This window comes from Eurypyga helias, unplaced genomic scaffold (genome assembly GCF_000690775.1).
Source record: "Eurypyga helias isolate BGI_N326 unplaced genomic scaffold, ASM69077v1 scaffold26220, whole genome shotgun sequence".
NCBI classification, from domain to species: domain Eukaryota; kingdom Metazoa; phylum Chordata; class Aves; order Eurypygiformes; family Eurypygidae; genus Eurypyga; species Eurypyga helias.
This window is the reverse complement of record NW_010228087.1, coordinates 11,355-37,175: the sequence shown is the minus strand read 5'-3', so window position 1 is coordinate 37,175 and position 25,821 is coordinate 11,355. Positions and strand designations below refer to the sequence as shown.

General features: G+C 47.9%; 1 protein-coding gene across 1 annotated transcript in view; it reads left to right on the top strand.

Annotated features, from left to right (window-relative positions):
• The window catches only part of LOC104514718 (astrotactin-2-like), a gene marked incomplete at its 3' end in the record, with an annotated part of 70,476 nt that extends 49,376 nt beyond the window's left edge, over positions 1-21,100 (top strand). Inside the window, exon 4 of the mRNA XM_010158473.1 lies at positions 20,959-21,100. Within this exon, the coding sequence (XP_010156775.1) occupies positions 20,959-21,100 (142 nt within the window). The remainder of the gene's footprint in view (positions 1-20,958) is intronic.
• Between the last annotated feature and the right edge of the window lie 4,721 nt (positions 21,101-25,821).

Below are 25,821 nucleotides of genomic sequence, written 5' to 3'. Positions count from 1 at the left end.
ATAAATCTTATTTTTATGTTGTTAGTGGTTACCATGTGAGATCTGACATTTGTTATTTGATACTGGCAGAGGAGAATGAAGCCTATTAATGAAGGCTCATGGGTTCAACAGGATCCTAGGGAATAAGAGCAGGGTTTGTGAAAAGACCTGAGGATTTAGTGTCACTGTCATCCGCTTGAGCTCTTGAATCTCTTTACTGACCCCTTTCTATCCATGGAATTGTCTGTCTTCAGTTTCCCTGGTTCCAGGTGTATATTCATCGAAGTTGATGACTTACCCACTTTGTTGTACACTAAATCACCCAAGTGCTGAGTGTCCTTCAGGACCTCCTCACAATTCCCTTATGTCTGCTTAGAGAAGATAGGCATAACCTCATGCATTTCTTTTGTAAAGAAAGAAAAAGGAGCTTTACTTAGAGCACAAAGCTGTTGTGGTTTGTGTGGCCCCTCTGTACCACGGTGCCTCTCACTCCTCTGCAGGAAGGACATCTTGGAAAGAAAACAGACTACTCAGCTGGACTAAAATCTTTCATGAACCCTAGGAAAGGGCTGGAAGTGATGGTCTTTCAGGCCTAGAGACGAATAACCTTGCTTAAACCCACTGTGGTGAGGGTCCAACCAGCACCCTTCCCAGAGCTTCCACATCTGCCCTGAAACACCTGGCCATGGAGATCCTTCAAGATGACCCTCCAGTTCATGCATCCCTAAATGAGTGAGGGCAGTGAACGGCTGCATCTCACGGACTCTTCTTCTGAGACTGGAGTGCAAAGATCCCTGGTTGCTCCATGAACGCCAGCCTCAGAAAGGGAATTTCCAGCCCGTATTCCCAACGCTCTCAGCTTCTCCCTTTTGATTTCTCTCGAATGCGCCGTTCCTCTCCGCTTCCCGTCCAACGCTGCTGTATCATGGTTTAAGCAGCTGCCACGTCCCACCCTTGAGGCAGCTGCATCTCGGAGCTGCCTGGGGAGTGCAGGGCTCCTGCCCCGATGCTGGTCCCACTGCCCGAGCACGATGGGGCCAGGGGCTGCAGGTCTGGCTGGAGGGATGGGGCAGGACCATGCCAGGCCATTGCCCGATCTTCCTTCACACTCTGCAGGCTGGTGCAGAGATGCCTTTGCTCCTCATTTTTTTCCTTTCCCTTTTTTTCTTTTCTTTTTCTTTTTTTTTTTTTCTTTCCATTGGTTGGTTGGATTAAGGGGCCTTAAAGGGGCCAGACATTTTTTGTGTTCTCTCATACCCTATAAATAACCGGCACCTCTCCAGTGCTCCAACTCCACCTTTCAGTTGCAGATTCCACTGTCTAGCTGCCACCACTCTGCATGGCCTTTCACACTCTTCCTTTCTATTTAATATGGAAATATTAGTAAAAAAACTTACTGTCACCAATTCTCCAGGAGGAAGGGGTGGGGGGGAGGAAAGGGAGAGAGAGAGAGGTGGGAGGCGGGAGGGGAGGACACAACCAGCCAAAAAAAGTATCAGAAGGAATGTTCTTCTCCCTCCCAGGTTTACAGCAATGCCTTTCCATCCAGAGTCATCTGTTTTGTTTTCCTTCTCCCTCAGCCCGAAAGTGCTGCAGCATTATCATGTAATGTTGCTTAATGTGACCAAAGGCTTCCGCGAGTCGCCTGATGGACCGCAAGCATAGCCCAAATTCCAAGGCATCAATGCCTGCGGCATCTCATTAAAGCAGAGGACTTGCAGCCCTCTCTTGTCTCATGAATGGTTTTTTTGGGTTTTGTTTTTCCCTTTTATTTTTTTTTTTCCCCCCTTTATTTTATTTTTTTTCCAAGCGCAAGCCGCCACCCCAAGTGCCGGGCAGGGATTTTGTAACCCTGCCGGCATATCTGGGAGGTATGCGTGGAATCTTTCAAGTGCTTGGTCAGTCCTCTGTGGTTTCCTTTGAGCAACTGCCCACCCTGCCAGCTCCTACCACCCCTTCCCAAGCCCCCTAACATGCAACCAGTTGCGCCATTTGTGCCGGATTTTCACATGACAGTCATCTACTCTGGATTTCTTTCTCTTCCTTCCTGCTGGCATATTTCCCAGTGCTGGTGAAGGATCATAGGGTAGAGGTCCTGAAGACTGGAGCCGTCTGTTGAACCACAGGGCAGGGAGAGATACAGGACAAGTTCTTACCAACCAAGTGTCCTGATCCAGTTTAAGCAGTGAGACGTAAGCCCCACTCTGTGCTGAATGGTGTTAAGAATTTGAATGGGGGATGTGGGATACTCCAACAGATGCAGGTCTCACATTTTGATCTACCTTAGATGTTATTCCATCAGTATTTTATAATGTCCTGCAATTTTTTTTTTCCCTCATCAACCATCTCTGGGGCAGGAAACCCTAGTTATTCTCATTTTGGGAAGGTAGAATTGTAGCATGCAGCCCTGGAGATAAGGGTTGGCTTGAACGTTTTTAGTTGTCTGGGCTTTCCAGCCCGGTTTGTGCCCATTCACCAGGGTGATGGGCTCCCAGCCTGCACAAACTCCCAGTGTCCACGTGGCTCTGCAGCAGATATGCTAGAGGGTTGTGCTGTCTATGATTTGGATCAGAGTAGTTGAGACAATGTAGGTGGAGATGTGGACCTGTGCAATGGCATTGCTCAGTCCTCCTTCCTGAAGCTCAGCCTCCATCTGCATTCCAGTTGTGCTTCCATGATGGTGTGTATGGTAGACTAGTCTGACCATGAGACTGGTGGTTTCCATGACAGTTTAGCTGTATCCTTAGCTGTATCTGCACGGCCAGGCCCCTGCAGTGGTCAGTAGAGCTGCACAGGTTTCCTCAACGGTAAATGCCTCTTGCAGGTCTTCATTAACGTTTCCTGGGTGTGAGGAATCACTGTCAGAAGATTCCCTTACCTTTCTCTTGACTAAAGTAAGACTCTAACTAGATGTCTGGTATGGAGAGGGCTAAAGGGAGGTAAATCCTAGCCATTGTGATTTATTCTGTGGCCTAAGAGCTGCCTTACTTTCTGCTTGCACGCTGTGCGAGTAGCGTTACCTGCCGAGCAAATGGCAGCATATGATTATTGTTACCACTTGCAATTAAAAAAGATTAGCAGAAGAGAAACCCCAATGCATTAAAACAAGCAAAGGAGCGAGACCTTTTCATGCAGAAAGGGTCATAATTTGCAAGGCACTTCTGTATTGCTTTGTTACTCGGTTTTATTATTTTGTTTTTCCTATAGAAGAGCTGAATCCTGCCCCTCAGAAGTCCCTGATGTTCCCCAGTCCATGTCAGCAGGAGATGGGTGAAGCCTTTTCACTCGAGCATTTCTCTGTGCAGCGAGATCTCTCTGTGCCCTCGCCTGTGGTGGTCTGGCAGAGCCCCCTCCAATGCCCAGCACAGCCTCAGCCCCTGCACAGCCCTTCCTGCAGCACCATTGCATTAGTGCTTCACGCAGGAGCTGCCTCTCTGCTGTGCTGCCGCGGGCACCAGCCGGTTGGGAAACATTAAGCAATGTTTTTCAGTCCCTGAATAAGTAGTGGGAAAGCCACGGGCTGCCTTTTGGCCGGGGCATGCTCACCCACCCTCCAGGAGGGATGTGTACGTGGTGTGGTCCAGAGCAGGAGCTGTGAGGGGCTGAAGCACCTCAGGGGATGCAGGAGAAGCAAACTGACCTCTCCATGGAGTGTGTGCAAACTGAGTCCTGCCGGCCTTGCCATGCTGCCACTTCGAGTGAAATTTCTAATGAGAAAGCTGTGTTGTTAACCCAGTGACCACGCCGTCTGCCAAATGCCAAGTCCCTGCTCTGGGGCTTCACAACAAAAGTTTTAAGTTGGTTCTGGATTTTTGACTTTTTTTTTTTGAACATGAGGAAAACTATATTTTTTCCTTGTTGGAATTGGCTGGACTTGTTTTATCTGAAACTTTCAAAACAAAAAAATTTGTGCCTGAGGCAGATACCCAGTGTGGAAAATTTCAACCCAAACAGTTAAAGTTTGGCAGTGTTGTAGTAGCTGAACATAAGGAAAGTGCTGGGCCAGCGCGCAGAGGCCGTGCTACCTGCTCTGCTTGGCGGGTGTTTTCACGGGCATCCTCTTCTCAGATAGAGGATCTGGCGTCATGCAGAGAGGCAGTAAGGGATAGAAACGTCCATATTGGGTTATGGGAGTCTGCATGTTAACCACAGAATCACTGTTCATGGTGATTATTTGGTCATCCAGACCCTGCCAGTCGCCTGCATGGAGCCGCTGCAGTGACCTGAGCCAGGGGAGCAGGATCACACCTCGCTGCCATCAGGGTAGGGCTTGCTGCATGCGATGGGCTGTAACTTGGGTGGGGAGAGGAACCCTCTCCTGCCTCTGGCCCCTCTTAGCAAACTGAGGGTGACACCAGCTGCTAGAGATGTCACTGCTGTTAACCCCTACCATCCCAGATGTGTGCTCATACCGTATCTGCTGTGCTGGCAAGGGGCTTCCAGCACGGGTACCGCGCCACCCAAGAAGGTGAGCAGTTGCTTTATGTTCCCTCCATGGCACCAGCGTCAAACAGCCATGGTTTGAATGGGTACCTGAGCAGGAACCAAGTGCCAGGGAGCCCCACTTCTCTGTGAGCTCCTTCCCGAAACCCTGTGGGGTTCTACCTCTGCCAGCCTCGACTCTCTCTTACTCCACTCTTGCTGTTGGGTTCAGGAGGCGTTTGTGAGCCTAGGGCTGCGTTTTATGTTCTTGTTGTGTTTTTAATGAAGCCTGCAGCCTTTTCGAGGAAGTGTTTAATCATGTCAGAGCCTGTTTGGATTTCTCAGTGGGGCAGCATGCGTCGGGCATTTATTTCCCCTAAGTCATTTGTGGCGCGGTTCTCTGCTCTCCCCTCTCAATACCCCTTCTGAACAAAGCCAGATGTGACCTGGAACCAAGTGCCAAGCCAAGGCTTCAGCTTTTCTTCTCACTGCCCACCCGTGTCTTGTGCAGATACCCACCTCCCAGCAGCCCATCACCTCCCCAGCAGCCACCAGCCATCCCGTGACCTGCCCCTGCCAGCCACGTGGGGACAGCCACGTGTACGGGATGATGCCTTACTGCCAGACAACTGGAGCGATGACTTTTCTTAATTAATCTGGCTTTCCTTCCCCCTCCTTTTTTATTTCCGTCCCCAAAGTGCAGCAGAAAACACCAGACTCGGTCAGGCATTGCACAGGCAGGGTGACATCAGCTCCTTTCCTTGGGGATGCTGCTTTGCAGGCCGGCTGAAATTTTTAGGGCCGGTTTTCATTAAAAGTGTCTTTTGAAAATGAGTAAGTAATAATTTGCTAAATCAGGCCCTGAACTGCTCAGTTTAACAAATTATTACTTTTTTCTTTTCTTTTTTTTTTTTTTTTTAAGAAAATATGTGTAAAGCGAAGGACAGTTTAATGAAAAATGTCCAGGTTAGATGAGGCTGGATGTTAATTCCAGTTTGGTGTCACCACCGTCTTCGTCGTCATGGTTCAGTCATGTCCTCCTTTACATGTTAATTAAACTGATGTGTCAGTAAGTGTTGTAAGTACAAACTTGGGTAGTGTTTGTTTTTTAGGTTTTGCACTGTTGCTTTTGCAACATTTGTTTAGTTTTCATTCAATGCATAAAATATGAAGGGAACAAAAAACTCATGCACATTGTATCATGTAATTAGATGAGTAACCAGATGTTAATTAATATATGAATATCGTTTTTATTTCCAATCGTCTGGCTGTGGTTTGAGCAAACCTATGTCCCCCAGCTATTGCTACACGAGACAGTGCAAAAACAGAGCTAGAGTTCAGCGGCTCTATTCCCAGAGCACAGGCTCTTACCCCCCAGCTGAAAGAGGAGATGCTTTTAGGATGTGTTGTCCCCAGATATGACACAGCAGTGTGACATTCTCCTTCTATCCAGTGGAGGGCAACAGGGGACACTGGTACTCCACTGGTTACAGCCACCTACCTCTGGACCAGTTTGGGGAGCCAGCAGTGCTGGGGCTTTGAAGCCCTGCGGAAACGCGTCCATGTCTTTCCTCCTGGACACCACAGTCCAGTGGGATTTCTGCTACCAGGCAGTGATTATTTTTACACCAGCGATGGGGCTCTTGGAGGAGTCCCTGGAGGCTTTCAAAACTCAGTTGGATACCATGAGTTTGGTATCTGGCTTTGAAGTTGGCCCCACTTCGAAGAGGTTGGACTGGAGGCTTTCTGTGATTCTCTGGTGGCGAGGCAGGTAGTGGGCCACCACATTCAGCCCTTTGCTATTAAAGGCTTTGATTCTTCTCTTTTCAGCTGGAAGACCCTTTCTAAGCTGATCCAAAAATCTCCTTTCCTTTTCACCAGCTCTCAGCCAGCAGCAACCTGTGGCTGTGCTGTGACCAACCACTGCATCCAGGTGTTTCTCCTCCTCCTCCTTTGTTTCTATCTGCAGAGGTTCCTGCTAACAAAAGAACTATTTTAATGCCCACTTTAAGTTAATTTGTATTTTAAAATATTAAAATTCGTTTCACTTGGATTACTATATCCCTCAAGATCTTTTAATTTCTTTTGACTGATCCTCTGATCTCCTGCGCCCTAGTGATGCATTGCACTTCCTTGGTGCTCAAATCACTGCTGTATTTCCAGTGAGGAATAAGATTGATGGGAACTGAGTTATAAGTAGCAGGGTTCCTGAATGATCAGGCTTGTAATCGCTCTCTTCTCAGTACAACCTGTTTTCAGTTGTCCATTGTTCAGTTCCTTACCTGCTGTATAATTCTTCTGCTAATTCCCATCTTTTCAAGCTTAGCTAATAATGACCCATGTCATGTCATGGTTAGTGCCTCTTGATACCCAGATAAATTAGGTTGTACCACACTTCTCATGCCTAGGGAACGAACTGTCTCATTGAAAAATACCTCAGGTTTGTCTTACACAATTTACTAAACCTGGGGTTGCAGTTTATTCTCCTTGTCTCCATGTCATTAACGATTTCTTCCTTTAAAAAAAAAAATAAAAAAAGAAGGCTCTATAATGAGATAATTTTCTCTCTCAAAGCTACACCTGTACCTTGACTGCAAGGAAGGCTGAGCTATTCAGCCTCTTTGACCCAGCACATGGTCCATAGATGTATTGACTTTCTTAAGGTATCCCATCTTCTGCTGAGTCAAGATGAAAGCTCGTCTCTAAATTACTTGTGAACTCCCTGACTCTCTCGCTTTGTCTCTCTTTTTACTTCTCCCCTCCCTCCCCACCAGTAGCTGGCATGAGTGAATAACAGTGGAATCTCCCACATTGCTGTGGTCTGAGCAGGTTTCCCTCACATTATGTCTAAATAAATATTAATAAGAAAAATGGAATAAGAGCTCATTGAGAAATTCGGCAAATATTTGCCTCTGCCTTCCCTTTCCAGCCACCTGGCTCCCAGAGGAAAGTTTTGCCCTTTCTCAGACCAGAGCATTCAGGAAATAAACACTTGGTTTATTTTCTTGGAGGAGGAGGAAAATAAAAATAGCATTACGGGGCCTGAAGCCCACATCTCACATTTTGTGTGGCTGAAAGCACCTTCAGACCGCTAGTTTGAGCAGTGCCTGTTGCCTGTGCCTTCAGGCCAGTTATCACAGAACTGGCCAGGATGGGCTTGAATGATGTCCATGATTTTGCCTTGATGACCTGGAGTGCTTTTCCATACCCTTGGAAGGACTGTGTACCAAAAAAGCTCCCAGAGGAAGAGTCCGAGTCTTCAACCCAATCTTTGCACTTGAGAAAAGGAACCCTTGGTTTTAACAGCAGGAAGGAGCAGAAGGAATAAAGGAAGAGCAAAGCAGGGATGGTAACAGTGCCAGCTCCCCTGGGGACAAGGTTCCGCCAGCCACCGGCATGGTTGCTAGCAGAGACCCAGAGCGGGGTCTTTGGAGCCAAAGTCCCACTTGGGCAGTGGCTTTTATGCGAGACTGCTCCAGGCCTGAATGGATGCAGGGGCACCCTGACTTGAAAAATACGACTTCAAGGGTCAACTCATTTTTGCTTGCTGGGATTTGGCTTACTGAGCGCTTGAGCAGAGGCTGTGCTGGAGGGCGAGAAGACAAAGTTGAGATTAAGACCAGGGAGTTGCATTGTTGTAGTGCAGGTTTCCATTTGACCCTGTCCTTCTGGGGGGGTTATATTTGTTTCTTTGGTTTCTGAATAGAAGAGGGGTTGGGGCTAGGGTAAACAAGCAGGGATGAGGAAAAACAACCTGATCGCAGGTATGACAGTGAGTCAGGAGATGAAAATAACTTAATTGTTACTCTGATTTCTCTGCTGGTTAATTGGGTGCCCCCTGGGAGAGGAAAGCCCATCAGGGGAATACATGGGGCTCAGGGCAGTGGATCCCCTAAATCAAACAAATGCTGTGAACACACTGTTCTGGAGAACCACAAGATCCAGTGTCTGGGACAGTTTGTGGGTGTTACTGTTGTCTTCTTGTCCACCTGATCAGAGGAGCTGCACCGTGCCAAGCACAAGGTAGAACCAGGCTCTGGGCTGGCACAAACTGCTCCATTGCCCGCGTGTCGGCGGAGCTGCTGCAGTGGGTATCGGCAGAGGCTTTGGATCTGCGCTGACAGAGTTCTCTGTGTCTCTGTTCCTCTTTCCTTTGAGGCAATGGTCTCTTGCTGTGGTCTTGCAGAGGTATAGCAGAAATGATACTTTAATCACAGTTATTCTCTGACAGAAATATGGGACTGTATGAGATGCTCAGTTCAGTTTAATAGCAAGCTGCTGGGGGAAAAAAGCGGGAAAACCCAAACCACAAAAGCTCAAGAGAAGCCACCTCCTTCAGAGCGACGGTAGATGCAATTCCTTAGTCAATAGTTGTAAAGATCTCCTACCCTCAAAATGTTTATAGGGTTACCCCTGTGCAGAGTTTGGGAGTGTTGTTGCTGAGATTTTGGCCTGATGTGCCCAGCTGTTCATCCTGGGGATGCTTGGGAGTACCAGAGCTGCACAGACACCCATCAGAAATGGTAAGGTAGACCTCCTTGTGAACTGTTGGGCTTTGCTGCTGTTTGCTGTTGTTCACAAGCTCTGTGCCAGTCGGTGTAGTTTTCCTAGGTGGAATTAGCCAGTTGTTAACTACTGGCCAAGAGGAGCCCATCTCTCCTGCCCACACTGAATTAAAAAGCTGAAGAAGCAGAGAGGCCTGAGGCTGAGCCCAGATGTGCTGGGCAAATCAGTCAGCTCTGCCTCCGGGGAGGTGAAGGCAGGAGGTGGTGGCTGGTTCTCAAACAGCTGGGTGGGAGATGGAAGTTCAGGTAGCTGTTTGGCCTTAACGCCATCCACAGCACATCCTGGCTGGCCACCATGGTCCCAAGCAAAGGTGGTTTCACTGCAGAGAAGGATCTACCTCTCCAGCAGCTCAGTACAGTGGCTGGCACAAGGGTAGTGTTCCTTAGGTCTCTGGGGATGGAGCGGTGGATTCACCGTTCCCTTCATGAGGCTGACTATTACAAAGGAGTTTGCAGGAATCTGGGGTGGAAACTGCTCCCCAGGCCAGCTAACTCACACCTGAGCATGCCAGGCTGCTTTCACAGCCGAGCACATGCCGGAGCAATCAGACCTGCTGCTGGGAGGCTCACGAGTGGGACCAAGGCTGTTCTATGCATATGTGTGCAAGAGGGCATATACCTAATGTATAAAAAGTGCGTGTGTGTATATTTTACTATGTTAAGCTATGAACTGTATGGGTTAGGTATGAATTAAAACCTTATAAAATGTGTTTACTCATTCTGTGTAACTCAAAGCGGGGATTAAACAGTAGGAAAAACTGACTGGGAGAATTTTCCAAGCAGAAAATGTTTTACAGCTCTCATTGTGAACTTGAGAGGCAGGATTTTTCTTTTCGTATTTAAGTTTTTTTCAGAACAAGTTTTTTGTGCTTGAATTTTTGTGGTTATTAGATAAAAGGAGGTGGGGGACAGCTGAAGAGGAAGAATAGCAGGAGGGCATGCTGGAAGGCAGAATTCTCCCCAGGCACCTGAACCCTCTCTCTTCTCCATCTCCTGTGACAATGTGCCCGTGGCACCCAGGAGCACCTCCCCACCACATGCCGTGCTCCTAAGCAGGCCCTGCTTTTCTCATCTCCTTGAAGATGTCTTTTACGGGGAAGACCGAGTCCCATAATGCTGCCACAGGTAAAGGGAATGGGGTGGGATAGGAGCAGTGGAAGCAGAGGCAGCAGGGAGGTGGGGCTCCACTGAGCACCTCAGGCAGGGGAAGAAGAGAGGGAGGAACAGGGGATGGGGATGGATTGAGGTCTTACAGCCTGTTTGCCCTCCTTCTGATAAAGGAAGTCCGGACAAAGCACAAAGGGAATAATCACACCGCTATCAACTGAGTCACTCTGGGTCAGTTCCAGTTGAGTGGTGTTCGATAAAGAGCAAGGTGCATGCAACCAGGAACCATTTCATTTCGCATTTCCTCCCCTTCTTTGATACAACTTCCTTTCTGCACCCTCTTTTTGGTCTCTTCTAACGTCTAGCTCTTGCTGCCATGGTGAATCATCTCTGCCTTCAGGACTGGTGACCCCTGTGCAGTTAGCAGAGCCTGACTCACTCTTCTCTACGTGTTATTTCCACAGCCTTAGAAAGGTTGGGCTTTGGTTGCTGGGGTTTGGGTTGGTTTTTTGTTGGTTTGGTTTTTTTTCCACTTCACTTTATGAACATTTTCCAGAGGACCAGGAGGAAGGAAGGGGACAAGAGAGACCTGAGAGGGTTCATTGTTTAGGTAATTTTTCTTACTGCTAAATGTCAACATCTTACGCTTGATGCTTAGGATAAGGAGTAGCAGGGCTTCTATTTCAGGCTTTGCAGGGGATGGGAGAGACTCACCTTATCTCTCTAACACGGCCCAAGTGATGTTTGGGTTCTATTTACGGATTTGAAGAAAGGAAGGAAGTGATAACCTCTCTGTATGAGCTCTGGGTTGGCTACCTGGCACTGGCTTCCCTCATCACCACAGATCCTGGAACAGCCCTGGAATCCATTTACCACTTGGCATAATCCTGGTCTGCTCATTCTGGGAACCTGTCTTTTGTCGTCTGAGGGGTAAGATGTTGCACAGTTGCTGGCGATGACGTGTCTCCAACTAACCATCCTAGAGCGGTCGGTGATCCTGGGGATGGGAAGCATTCCCAGATACCTTGCTTTGCCAAGGACATCTAAGAGTCAAACGACTGTTCCCACCATAGAGGGCCTTTGGTGAGATGGGTTCCCAGGGGACATCGTCCATCAGAGCTGTCCTGGCTACTAACTGTTCCCCTTTCCTCTGGATGCCAGGATTGATTTGTCTTGGTTTCTGGGAAAGGTGCCTTAAAATTCAGAGCAGAAGGCATTCCTTCTGTGCCAGCATTGTGGTGTGTGCTTATGGCAGGTGTCCTCAGTGCCTGGAGTTTGCTCCCCTGTGAAGAAGGGTCAATAGTCTTTCAGAGATGAAAGCCAGCTATTAGTGGTTAGAGATCTGGACTGGGGCTATGGGTTATAGTCTGATGTTTGCCTTTTGTCTGATATCTTGAAAAAATAATTTCCTTTCTGTGCGTCCCTGCTCCTTTCCCTGCTGTCTCTCCCAACGCTGCAGCCTTCTGCGACGCAGGCGTGTGTTGGAGTGGAGCTGGTGTCTTGGCTGAGGGATGTAAATGCTGCCACGTTGGTGGAGGTATTAACAGCCTTTGCGAAGCGCATTGAAGCCTCTGGGTGTCAGGTGCCTTGTTTTGTCCTCAAGGAAACAAAATCAGCTCAATTTAAGAAATGAGAGATTGTATTCTGTCCTTGTGAGCAGCCGGATTGTGCAGTGGGGCGGGAGATCTGGTCTCACCTGTAGTCTTAGTGGAAAAGATGGAGTGATAGCTGATGTGAGATGGATGCTGAAGTAGACTTCTCATGGCCCAAGAGATTCCCAGCTCTTTCTCCTCTTCACTGACTTGTGTCTTTTAATGAGTCAAAACCGTGAAGAAAAATGTTAACTTCATTATGGGGAAATCAATAAGTGAATGATTCATTAGCCGCGTTAAGAAAGCTGCTGTGAATATATTCTAGTAACCCAGGTAATTCTGTGTTCAAGAACAGATGTCAGCTCTTGCACATGTTAGTCCTGACAGAAGGGATGTTTTCTAGCTTATGAATTTGGTCAGATAATTGCTTTTTTCCTCTGTTTTATCCTGATACCGCATTTGGCTTCTCTTGTGATACCTGCTTGGATAAATGGAGAGTTATGAAAAGAGGCACAGTCCAATGACAGGCTTTCTAGTCTGAATCTGAGGTAACTGGACATATCTGCAAAAATATTTAGAACTCGCTGTGTTTGCACAAGTTTTAACCTTGGTCCTGCAAGACTCTACATTAGTTTATCTGGCACATGAGCGTAATGGAACAACTCACATGAATAAAGCTAAACATGTGTAAATGTTTGCAAGATAGGGGTCAATAATTCTTTGGAAATCATAGCAAACCAACTGTCTATTTTACTATGTAGTGGTATTCTCCTATCCGTCTTAGACAAGTGATGTGAAATATCTGTAATAATCATTATGGTGTAGTTGTTCCAAATAGCTCACAGCCAGGATGCAGAAACTCATCTAGTGTAAATTGTTATTGTTCCATTGACTTCAAGGGAGCTACAGGAGATTTTATGAACTGAGGATCTGCCCCCACATTCTCGAATGTCCAAAACTGCATATTAGGGCCAAATAAGAGACCTGCTTCCTTGCGGGTCCCTCCATCAGGACCAATTTTTGTAAATGTTTGCTGGCTAACAGGCTGCAAATCTGGCTGCCGTTGTGTTGTGCTGAGCCCTTCGGAATATACAGGTCCAAAGTCTTATCACTAATTTATCAGCATCTATGCATATTACCTTTAGTTAGAATAAATGGGACCAACCAAAGAATATTTTTTTTAATTGGTTGCCACTACAGGTAGTGGTTTGGTCCACTTCCCAGCACTGAGCCATGAAGTGTAAGAAGGGACTGTGAGCAGGGTCAGGCAACAGTGGCGATATAGAAGAAATTTGCTGATCTAAGAAGTCCAAAACTCCAATTTCCCAATAAGTGCAAAGAGAAGTGAAGCACAGACCAGCTGATGGCTTTTCAGCATAGGTTTACATTAATTTGATTTGACAAATCACCCAAGATACCGGTGTTTTTAGCGATTAATTGCACAGTGAGTTTCTTTCTAGGAAATGTTCTTTTCCCCTCCTGCTAGTCTGGTATTGACATCTGTGTGTAAGGCTTGATCTCCAGCGGGTGCAAGCCAGCCAGTGGGGTTCTCTGGGGCATTAAACTACTGGAGTATTTGGTTGCAAAGAGCTGAAAGTAAAGGTAAGAGACTGCAGGGTGGAGCTGGAAATGAAGGACCTGAGTCTGCTGTTTGGCAGGTCTCCCCTGCTCTCTTCACAGGCCATCATGTACTAGGCAGGTTAGGAATTCTGTGTGCTAAACAGGATTGTATGCCAGGCCTGTTGTAGGTATATCACCAGGGCCCACTTGGATGGGCCAGAATCACCTTGTCATTGACCTTTCTTTAGGAAGGTTCCCAGGATTTGGCCTCTGACGTGTCTCACGGTGAAAGTTGCTCCATTTCAAGTTTAGACATCTTAATCCCAGCAGAAGATGGAACCTCCCAATGCTCTGTACTGGTGGAGCCCAGGTCCTTGGTGCCATCTTTGCATCCCAAATGTGCAAGAGTGCAGTAGCGTTGTGCATTTAAGAAGAAGGAGGTTATGATACAGGTTTTGCTGCTGTCTCTGAAGTATCTGACACATCAGTTTATGCTGTAGAAGTGTGGCCCTGGAGATGTAGCAGAGCTGGAGGGATCCCTGTTGAACACAAGGCTCTGTGCAATCCCTGGATCAGCTACAAACTGCTCAGGGACCACCAAGTGGTCTGGAGCACTGGTCCATTGTTTAGAAGGCTCTAATTAAAAAGAAGCTAAAAATAAAAAGAAAGCAAGAATGAGCATGGGAACTAAATCTGTGGTGGTGAGAGTGAGAACTAGATCTGTGGCGATGGACAAAAACTTCTGCCAGGCAAGAAGTATCTGAGGACAAAGCTCACGTCTTTGCCTCGTGTCTGCACAACCCCAGCACAAATGGGTTCCCACTTTGCCTTGACATCAAGTAACTATTTCAACATGCTGCACAGCCCAAAACAAACTCCAAGGGAATAGATAAATTCACTTGGACTCTCCATCATGTTAATGTGAATACGTGGCTTTGAGATTGGCACTGGCTCATGACTGGACAGCTCTAAGCATAGCAGAGTCAGCTTGTGTCTGGCTGGGGTTGACCCTTAGCAACCCACTGAACCCTGTGAAATGCTGGAGGGCTCGCAGCACAGAATGAAGTGCATTAATTCTCGCTCTCCTCCAGCAGCATACTGCCTTGGGGGAGATGGAGGAGGTGATGTGTTTGTATAGGAGTTGAAGCAGTTTTTCTGAGGTCTTAGATACTGACTGAAAGAACTGTGATAAGCAGTCTGTGGACAGCTCAGGTGAAGGAGCAGTGAGTCCTACTGTTGACCCTAAAAGAACAACACACTCATGATTAGCCTTGTGCATCATGTTTTTAGAACATCGCAGCTCTTCCAAATTAAGACCATTTACTTCTGTTCTACTGCCTGTTCTTGATAAGAACAGTCTAGGACAGCCCATCCTTCAGTTCCACGTGGTCACTCCATGTAGAGCAAGTTCTAGCCCTAGGGACCACTAGTAAAGCCATTGCAGGGACTTTTGTGACACTGGGATGCAACTTTTGTGCTTAGCTCAGCTAAAGCATTGTTCTTTAAATTTAGCCATCTACAAATACAGTCTGAGCAGAGGAACTGGGAAGCCCAGAGGAAGACAAGCCCTTCATCGTTAATAATGTGTTTAGTAGCATATAGACATAGGAAGCAAGTTCCCCCCAAATCCGTAACTTGGGCAAGGTGAAGTCATTCAGAGAAATGCTCCAATATGCACCTTTGCACAAGTTAGCAAGTGAGGCACAAACTGTGCCCAAAATGGCACAGAATCATCACTGCCTTTTCCGTTTCATCCTAGACAGCCTGTGCCCAGCCAGAGGGATTCCTGTCGGATGTGTCTTTGAGAAAAGTCACGACAAAGAAGTTATTTCAGAGGCTGCAGGCCTTTGGGCATGGCTTAGGCTGTCATGTAACACGAGAGGATGGCATGCATGGATGGTCCCAGAATGTGGGCAGAAGATTTTTTAGTTATAAGTAGGCCTTTTTATTTCTTTTATAATCTGGCAAACCATGTAGGGAAGGAGGTTTGACATCCTTCCACCAGGATCAGTAGGGACGGTTTGTTTTTAATGATCTTCTAGGCAGCGAGACAGACCATCTGCTGATGTAAATCAGAACAGCTCCATCGCCTAAAGTTATGTTACACTAATTTAAATCAGCCCTTCATCTCCAAGACAAACCACCTTTCACTGCCTTCCCCCACCAAGCGCCAGATCCGAAGCCCATTATACCCAGGTGCAGTCTTGTTGTGGAGGAATGGCCCTGCAAGCCTGTGCTCCCCATCTACCCATCCAAAAACCTGGTCCATGCCTTCTGCTCACAGCCCTCCTCTGAACCTCCTCCCCTCCTCTGCAGAGCCCAGGAGAAAGAGGATGGTGGGACAAGGACCCCCAAAAGGTGACAAACTTGGAGGGCTGATCATGCCATTTGTTTCCTCATTTCAGGAACCAAAACCTGGCAAGAGCAAAGTGGAGTAAGGTCTCTTTTTCCATCTGTTCCACTGGCATTACTCCGGAGGTCACTGCCGAGGATGGAAGTCCTCGCTGGGCCCCATCTGCCTTCCCAGGGCTCCCTCGTTTATGCCCACTTGGGCCTCTGACATTCTACTCTGTTTTTCTTTCCTTGAAAATGGATCGGGAATTGGGAGCCGCTGCACAGGAACGCGCCTGTTCCCCATTACAGCTCCACCGGGGCTGTAACACGATCGTGCCTGCTCCATACCCACACAGATATTTATTTATCCATACAGGCTTTCTCCTTGTTTTCATTAAGTTAGGCAGAAAAGGTTAATCTTTCTTCTGCTAAAGCTTCAAAACCAACCAAGCTAAGTAAAATATGATTTCTTTCATTTCTTTTTTAGAGGACACTCTCTTTCCCCCCCCTCCCCCCTTAAGTACCAGAATGAGGTCACAGTCAGAGATGCCACAAGAGTAAATTGAAAACAGGTTGAAAAAAAGCAAAAGGGAGAAACAGAGAGAAAACCGCAATCAGAAGAAAGTGACTGGTAACGTTGCAGGGTTGGTTTCAGTCTAGTAGAGAAGCTGTCAAGACAGAGACATTGGTGCCTTCCTACTTTCCCCTTCATCCTCTTTCTAGGAATCTCCCAAAGCAAATCACAGCAGGGAGGCCTCCTCTCTTCTTCATTTCCACTTGGGTTTGCACCGCATGGGTTTTGTCTGTACTGCTTTCGGTGCAGGAACAGGGGATGAAGGAGTGGGAATGCCTGTGAGGGTCCCAGAGCTTCCTTTAGCTCCTCTACCCTCCCAGAGTCTCCTGGCCGGGCTCTCTTGTTTAGTCTGGTGGAACTCAATGCCGTAACTCTTGTTGTCTTTGGTGGGATGGCTGGTAGGTGATTCATCCTGCCTGCTGTCCGTGACTGCTGGGCACTGGCACGGGTCGCAGTGGAAGGACTGAGGCAGACTGAGACTGCGGGATGCTGCGAGCGCGTGGTCTGAGCCTGCTCCCATCTATTTTCATCCTTGGTCACCACTCCTGCCCGTCTGAGCCTCCTGCCACCAGAAATGTACTCGCTCAAGAGCAAATTGCCAGCTCAGCCTTGCAGACAGGCAGCTAAGTTGGGGCTGTCCTCCTCCTGCTGACCAGACACCAAGTTGAGTTCCCAGGTGCCTATGCAGAGCCGTTACGGGGGGATTAACCTGTATGCCTTGGCATGACCAGGAGAAGTTTGCAAAGTTTTGTGGCATGGGGCTAACCCTCCTGCAAGATCCAAGCATGGTGTTATTTTGCTCTGTATTAGGAAGAGCTCTCTCTGACTCACTGCAACACCAGAATCAGTGTAAGATTCATGTATACAAAACCAAAAAAAGGAGGTTTGTCAAGCTCCACAGCCGTGTCTGTGGAAGGGTACAAGGCAGTAGCAAGGGGCTGCATTGGAGAGAGAAGGAAAATACTACCTGGAGGGAGGTGCATCTTCCCGGCAGTCATTAGTAGAGCAGAGATTGATTTTCAAGAACTGCCTGGGGAATTGGATGGTTTGGGGCAGAGCTGTCCTGGGAAGGCAGTGGCATGGCAGTGGGGGTGGGTAGAGATTCTCGCAGTGATATGGTGCACAGATGGGAGTATCAGAACTGCTCTGTTCCTGGTAATCAGCAGGTACCATCTTTTGCTCTGTGCACAGCACTTACCATAGAGATGTTGAGCTCTGGTCTGGATTTTTTGCTACTGAGAAGTGAACACAGGTGAGGCATCCTCACAGGAGCTGGTCTTTTGTCCTTGATATCTGTAACAGCTTATTGCTTTATTTAGCATGACATCAATTATTTATTACTATTAATGAAGGACACAGATGGCTGTCTGGTCAATAAAATATCTCCTACTCCACAGAGATGATCTACTTAGCTATCATTTACTCTGCAGAGAACCTTTAGATTCTTTCTGAAATTTAATAACATGAGCAAAGATACTACAGCAATCTAGAAGGTTTGTGCTTTGGGGCTGCTTTGGGAGGCTGAAATCCTTCTTTATATTTGCTGGCGGGGTGTGCGAGAACACAGGTCCAGATGGGAAAGAGAAGCCCCTTTGCTTTCCACCACAAGCTACTTATCCATATAATCCCTTTTATAAAGCGATCAAACTCCTTAAAAGATAGTTAGGTTATTTGCCCTTCTCTGGAGTAGACCGTTTATTCGTATCCAATTTACTTTCTCTTGCCATTACTACCCATTAGCCTAAATATTTATTTTCCATCTGAGTGCCTGCCCTGTTGATGTATTCACAGAGTCATGTAGCTCTGCTTGGCCTTTTCATGTCTCTGTTCATATGGTAAACTTGTGCTTTTTGTTATTTCCCTGTGAAGTCTTCTCTCCTGCTTTTCCTGTGCCTGGTTCGTAAGCACAGATGAGCTCTCACCGCTGCCTTGTGCATCCAGATCAGTATTCCTCCGTTGCTACAGCAGCCAAATACCAATTTTACCATTTAGGACAACATTAGTGGTCCATCATCCTCTTGCAAAGCCAGCAAATTCACCTGTTCCCTTCGCTGCGTTTCACTGACAAGGTCCACTCGAGCTCTAGGGAATAACTTGTTTTCTGATCCCAGGGAAGGCTTTGGGAATTCCATTGCAGCTGCTCTCAGGGCACCAGGGACTGAACAAAGAGCGACTCCTCATGTGTGAGATGAACAAAGTTGCTGAGTGCTCTGCTTCACGCAGGGGAGAGGATGAGATGGACAGCTCTGGGTCGTCGGTTCGTCCCCTGGAGCATCCCTTACCCGAGCCCACGTTCGCTCCCTGGCCCGCGCAGTCTGGCAGCACCAGTAGTCTTGCTGCTGCTTCTACAGCTGCAGAAAGACTCCCTGCCTTGGGGCTGGGGTTTCAGCACCTTTGCTAGCATCTGTTTTGCTATTTTCATAACAACTTCTTGGCTTTTGTTTGATTGTAGCAGGGCCAACGAGAGGGGAAGGTTCCCGAGAGGCTCAGGATTGAACACAAAGCACCCACTTGCTGTGGGGGTTTTATTGCAAGGGTTTTGGCTTATTCCAAGGTGACACCACCTTGGCAGACCGTGACAGCTTCATTTCCTCCCATGCAGGGGGAAAGCAACGCATTCCACAGCGTGGGCAGGTCTGGTCGGACTCTGTACCAAACCAGACTGTCGTGTGATGCAGCTGCCCCTGCGTTTCGGGCATTGTGCACTGCCAGCCTGCTCCTCCCCCCTCAGAGCTACCCAGAGAGACCAGATAAGCATTTGGAAGTTAGTAGATGCCTTAAGGAGAGATAACTCTGTGATTTTAAGACACAATTTAACTCAGTGGTTGCACATGATGTTTTCCATCCCGTTTACAATCTCCTGCAAGTCTGGTTTCACCCCTCAGCCCTATGTTTTTCTCTCCCATCCCATCTCTTGTGCTCCCTGGCACAGATGTTCTGGCTGCTGCTCCCAGTACCCGTGTGTTGCCAGGCCAAATCTCCCCGTGGTCTTGCCCAGGTACTCAACACAGTCTCACTGCCCAGCTGTTTTCTTTGCTACCTCTCACCGGCTGCCTCTCAGCCCAGAGTGCTCTGGAGGAAGGTGCGAGATCCCACAGCAGGCACCCATGGGACGATCTGTCCCCTGTGAAGCTTCTTCCTGGTCAGAAGTTAGTTGCTTGAGATCTGAAGAGGATTAAAAGCTCTTGTTCAGTAACACAATCTGGTCCTTCTTTGTTACATATTTGTGATTCATCTGGTTTTATGTCATGGCAGGGTCTGTTCTCAATGACTTCTGGTGACAGGGAGTTCCCCAATCCAGCCCGATGTCATGTGAAAAGGGACAGAAATGAAAGTCGGAAACGAGCAATAGAGGTTTGTTTGTTTGTTTAAAGCCTAAACCCAGAGCTAAGGGGCTTGACAGGGACATTCAGTGCTCATGACTTCCAAGCAGTGATTTCACCACCGCCAACCCAACCTGCCCGTTGAGTTGACTTGGGGTTTGGTGCGGACCCGGAGCTGGGGACTGGGTTAAGCTGCGGAGACCGGTGTCAGAGCTGCCTGCAAAAAGTTTGGAAAGAACAAGTCGTGCTGGGAGCATTAAAATGAATAATTAAGGCTTGGATTCCTTTAGGGAGGAAAAGAATTTATTACTGCTCTTTTCTTTAGCCAAGGGGGACATTTGTTACCGAGTTGTGTATTTTGAGACAAGACGCAAATGCGGTTTGGGAGAGCTGGAGGGGGGGTGGGACTTTTTTCTTCTACCTGGGTAATCCAGCCACACAGCGAGATGTTCTGGGCTGCAGATACCACCAAGTTACTTCTTACGGTCTGTATTAAGACTTGTGCTTCATTTCAGTAGTCCTCAGTCACTTTTGCTTTTAGAAAAATAAAGAAGAGTGGTGAGGAGGGAATTCTCCTCCTCCCTCTTCTGCGGTGTCTTGACATTTACACATGCACAAGGTACACGGCACAGCAATCTGGGTCCGGCCTTGCTTATACCAGCAAAACTCTATCAGCTGCAGCAGCCCTTTCCCCAAATCCCATCAGCGGGAACGGGGGCACAACCAGGGCAGCTTCGCTGTTTCTTTTAGTGGTTAATACCTTGGGCTTTGAGTTACACTGATGCAAAGTGGGAATCGAATGCAGGGAGCTCTAACTGACAGACAGCCTGCGCACTGCAGGGAGACAGGTTGCACGACAGTGGGTAATCATGCCCAAAAAGCTTAATAAATGGAGCGTTTTCAGTTTCAGCTGGGTCATGATCGAAGTGTTTAATAAGCTTTATAAACTGTAAGACAAAAAACTGGTTTTCAGCATTTTTAATTAGGTTTTTTTTTTTCTTCGAATGCTTGTAAAGGGGTGAGTATTCTTCAGCACAGCCAAAGGAGCTCCAGTCAGAGCTCCAGGAGCTGGCAGAGTGCACATGAAAGGGAATGCAAAGCTACTGATTTTCAATGAATAAAAAAAAATTCACATTGAGAGCAATTCCATCCAACCTCTATAAATGTCTCCTTTGCTGATAATCTAACATAGCAGAAACACATTTCTCTGTGACAGATGAGTTTTTAAAAAAGCTCATGTCCCCTTTAAGAATTGAATGTGTAACTAGGGCAGGAGATCCCTATCTAGCCAGGCTTCCAGCCCTTCTGGGGGCCTGGAGTCCGTTGTGGATGGCAGTCCCATGTGTGGGGTTTGCAGTGAGCCCACGTGTAGACTTGGGGCCATTCCTACCAGCCACAGCCAGTTGATTGCCTTTCCTGTCTAGAGGTGTTCCTACGGTGTTTTTGAAATAATTTCGTGCCTATATTGATGTTTCGATCTGGCTTATTTCTTTGCTCTCCAGGAGAATCCTTGAGCTTTGCAGATGATTTGCTTTCTGGCCTTGCAACATCCTGTGTGGCAGCGGGTAGGAGCCATGGAGATGTCCCTGAAACCAGCCTCTATTCCGTCATTTTCAAGTGCCTGGAACCAGATGGTCTGTACAAGTAAGGAGAGGCATATGGGGAGGTGCTGGGAGCAAGGGGGGGGGTCTCCACTGCTATCGTTTAATTGTTATTAACCTTGTTGGTTAGTACCATGTTCTACCAGACACTGGACAAATGATGGGACTCCTATTGCTTTGGGTGTTGGGCTCAGCCAGTGAAATGGAAAACCAGTGCCTGGCAGTATGGCACAGGAGGCACTGGGAGTCTGTGGGAGACTCCACTGGAATAACTCACATTTTCGGTATGCTGGGCTTCCAGGTCCATGCCTGGTGCGATAGGGTTGTCTCTTCTGGATGAACTGAGCTGATGTGGTCAGACCACAAGTTACCAAATGCCTGGTGGACCAAAACAGCCAGATGTTGAAAGGGAGATGGGTGTTGTTTGTGTAAGTTGCTGTTTATAGTAGTAGAACACACACCAGATCAGAGAGAGACCAAATCCATCTGCCCACCAAGCAGTAGCTTCTGCAGGGATGCTTGGCCATGCCGGTGCTGATGTCCTGGTGCACTTAGTTGTCTATTCTGAGACACCCTTTGGGATTAGATTTTCTGTTTGAATCCTGTGGAGTAATGAGTGTCTAAAGCAAAGGGATGATTTCAGGACCTGCATATTAACTTCTCCTTCAATATTGTTTGGAGAGAGTCTGGGCTTTTCAATCTCAGTATTGTTTGGAATGGGTCTGGGCTTTTCAATCTGGCTTGTTAGCCAGAGCATCCTGTGTCTTGGGGGGATAGCAGGAGTCTGTAGAATAAAAGAAAAAAAAAAAAGGAGAAAAAAGGCAAGGAGACAGAAGAGAGACAGAGTAAGCAAGAGAGAAACACGCAGGGCTTAATGTCAGAGTGACTGTAATAATTAAAACACATTTTGTAGTGAGTAATGAAACTTTTTATGGGACCACAAAAGCATTTAAAGCGAGAGTTGGCAAATGGTCTGTCAGCGAGAACTTTTAAAGATTTTGATTAATACTTTCCCTTTGCCTCCCCCTCCACCATCCCCCAGTTAAGTATGTTGACAGCCTCCAAAGAAGGAAAAGCCTTTATTGTGCATCTCTGGAGCAGGGCTGTGTCCAGGAGTGGGGTCCAACTGACACCTCTTGCCATTAAATAATTTGAAAGTTTTCCTGTTAAATATATATAGCACATAAATATAATTAGGATATCTCTGGGAACTGGGCTGCCCTGAAAAGGTGCCAGGGAGAGGCTGGAGCAACCACAGAGCTTGCTAATAACCCACCACCCATAAAATGTGCTGGTTGTGAGCTCTTGGCTGTTCATCTTACTGCCAGGTTTGATGGGGAGGGTGCTGCTGAGGTGAACACATGGAGCTGGGAGCTGTGTGGCTGGCTCGTGGGTCACTTGGGCTGCCAAGGCATCTTCCCCATCTGCTGAGCGGGCATAAAGCGACTCACACATCGCTTTGGGGGCTCTGTGATCTAAATCCTGATGTCTGCAAAGGTCTAGGAGAGCCTCGGGTGGAAGGTGTAGGGCTTTGCCCGGGGTTGTGTCATCCCTTTGGTCAAAGGCAGGTTTCTGCTTCATGGTCATGAGGCACATTGCAATGGAGGGGGTGTCCCATGTCCTGGGGTACTAGGGCCAGCTCCTGCTCTCTGTTGGTGCCCCTGCGTGGGGGATAGTATCTTTTTGTGGGGAGCCCTAGCTGAAGACAGCCAGTGAGCAGCGGTCCCCTGGCATCGAGGAGCTTTGGACCTTGTCCATCGGTGGGGATGGGGCCCCGGGGTGACACATGGTGTTGGCTCTGTCCCGCAGGTGATGCTTACAAGGCTTGGCACGCCGTTCCCAGGGCTGCGCACACTTAGGCACACATGTACGCACCCAGGTTCACATAGGAGCTGGAGGGCATGGACCTGCACTCCTGAGCATCAAAAAACCATGCACACACACACACACTGCAGCACACCCTCCTCGCCTCAGCTGCTGCATGCCCCAGCACTCCTGCATGCGCCAGTGCACCCGCTGCTCGCCGTGATCGCATGCACCGCCGCCGGTGCTACGTGTCCAGCACACACACACGCTTGCTCCGAGCTGGGACCTCACCAGCACGTGCATACTTCGCATCTGTGCGTTCTCAGCTACATGGGCACACGCGTTAAACATTCCTCTGTTCAGATGTCCGTACAGTTGCAACACAGCGTGAAGAAAGCCAGAACAGTGAAATGTGAGGCTAACACACTGTTCCGAGCCCGCGCAGACGTAACAACAACATAAACACGGGCCCGGGGTCATTTCTTAAATTGAATTTCTTCTGGTTGTTTCATTTGTTTCTGTGGAAAAACAGCTATCTTTGGAAGGCTCTAGCCTGGATATAATCCTGATTACAGCCACTCGGCAGGGACCTGTGCTTTCCTGTAGGCTGTTAGGTGAGCACACAGAGTCTGCAGCATCAGAGCTCTTCTGAAGCAAATGCTTTTGCTTGTTCAGCAGTCTGGCGGTATCACGTGTACCAGGAGAGGACTCTCAGATCATGGAAGTCTCTTCTGCTCTGCAAATGTGTCGGACATCCTGTCCTTTTTCTTCTGTAGTACCTATGGCAGTTACGCTCTGCTGTTGGCCATCCGTTTGGAGTATTACCAGCCTGAGATCAAAGCTGGGCTTGAGTATGAGAAACAAAACCAAAAAATGCTCCACGAGCAAACAAATAAACAAAGCCTGATTGATTCCTCTGCTTTTGGACTTCTGTAATTTCAAAACATAAACTAACAAAAGGAGAACTAATTTCTTTGTCCTTTGCAATTTCAGTCTGATGAAAATATGTTGTTTGTCAGCCCTTTTCTTTCCCCTGCCTGCAGTACGTTGGGATTGAGATGCTGGTCCCTGCACAGGGAGTTTTCAGAGGGAAAGTAGTTCATGTCAACAATGATACATGTGCTCCACAGGCTCGTGGCCACATGTGGACACTCCTGTGTCTGTCAGACATGGGTGCCTGTGATGGGGATCCATGCTGCCGTCCTGTGAATGTGCTTGTGGGCACCCATACGTGGGCACTGAGGGTGGTCCTCGAAGACTGTCAAGTTTGATTTAAGCGCTTAGAGAACAGAAGTCTCATAATTCTTGCAAAATGCATCACAGGAGAGGGGATTGTTCTCCCCCAAGCTCAGCTAGACCAGGGCAGTCTGTCAAGCTTCCTCCCAGGTGGATCTGGAGGAGAATGGGTGAGGAAGGCAGAGGGAGAGATGTCTAGTGTCTGTTAAGTGCTTGTCTTGCACGGACCAGCCAGTCTGGACAGTGTTTAATGCCAATCAGACTGATGGCTTGGGAGCTTGGGAGCACCATGCTGTGACAGACAACTTGTGATGCAACAAGCATCAGTCAAGAGAATGGGCTTTGGCTTGTCTCTGACATCAAACTCAGCCTGGAGGAGGCTTTCATTGCTCATGACCCTTTCATAGCTCAGCACCCTACAAAACCAACTGATCTCTTCACTGTGGAGACAGTAGCTTCCCCTGTGCATCCCGCAGTCTCCCCGAGCCTTCAGCCCAGCTCATCCATCTTGCTAGCTCATCCATCTCAGCTTCTCACCTATCATTCCCCGAGTGCCTGGGGATGCCTCTTTGCTGAGCTGTACCTGATTGGCTGCTGGAAAACAGCTTTGCCAGCCCAGTACATTCATTTTAGATACTTGCGGCGACACCAAGTATCCCTCAGCCAAAAAGAGAAATTTTGGAAAGGGGAAATGAGAACCCCCTCCAGCTCCTCAATGGAGCTGCAGTGCAAGAACACCAACTTCCCTGCGCCACAGATACTATAATTATAGATTAGATTAAATCCCAATGTTTCACTTTATTTACATTCCTGACCTAGCCTATTCATTTCCGGTGTTTGTGCCAAGAATCAGCACAAAATTTACTGGAAATAATATGGAAGTCATCAGGATCCCTTCCAGAGCCTTTCCTTGGAGTGCGTTCATGTGCTGAGAAGGAGCCTCGAATTTGCATTCCCTTTGCTAGCTCAGAAAGGGTTTCCCCAGGGTGATCCTGAGCCAGCCCAAAGACTCTGGAGAGCGTGTTTCAGGGGTGTTGGAAAGGTGGAAGCCCCTTTCCAGGGGATGGAGATTGGGCACAGCCCTCGGATAGAATGGGATTTAGTTAGACCTCAGAATGACATCACAAGGCTCCCATCCACAGCCAAGATGCACCAAGACCTGCCCAGCCAGTGTCATCCCCTGTAGGGTCTGGAGGCCATCACCAGCATGGCCAGGCTTAGCCTCTGTCATCAAATGCTGCCTAACAGAGAACATACTTTATTTTGGCAATATCTGGAGGGAGGAAAAGGCATCAAGTAGGGGGAACCCATCGTAGCACGGCGAGACAGCGATTGCAGTTCAGCAAGTTGAATGTGCGAAAGGAGCTGTCCCAGAACAAGGCTGATTAATGCTGACTGACCTCTGCCTTGTGCATAGCTGGGATAAAAAGTGGAATGGAAACCCTTGGTTCTCAAGAGTGTGCTAATGCTGGCAGCAGTCCGCTGCTCCTTATATGATACTAATTGTTATTGTTGATCTTCTGTCAGGAAGACACGTGAATGAGCACTGCAGCAATCTGAGACAGACCCCAAATAGCTCAGTGGCATGGGTTAAAACACATCTGTTACAGCCCTTGGCTGTGTCCCCTGTGTACACGGGAGCTGTGCTGCTTCATTGAATCCACCTCTTCTATTCCGTATGCTCTCCAACTTCCTGAAGCCAGGCAGCATATGGCTGTAGTT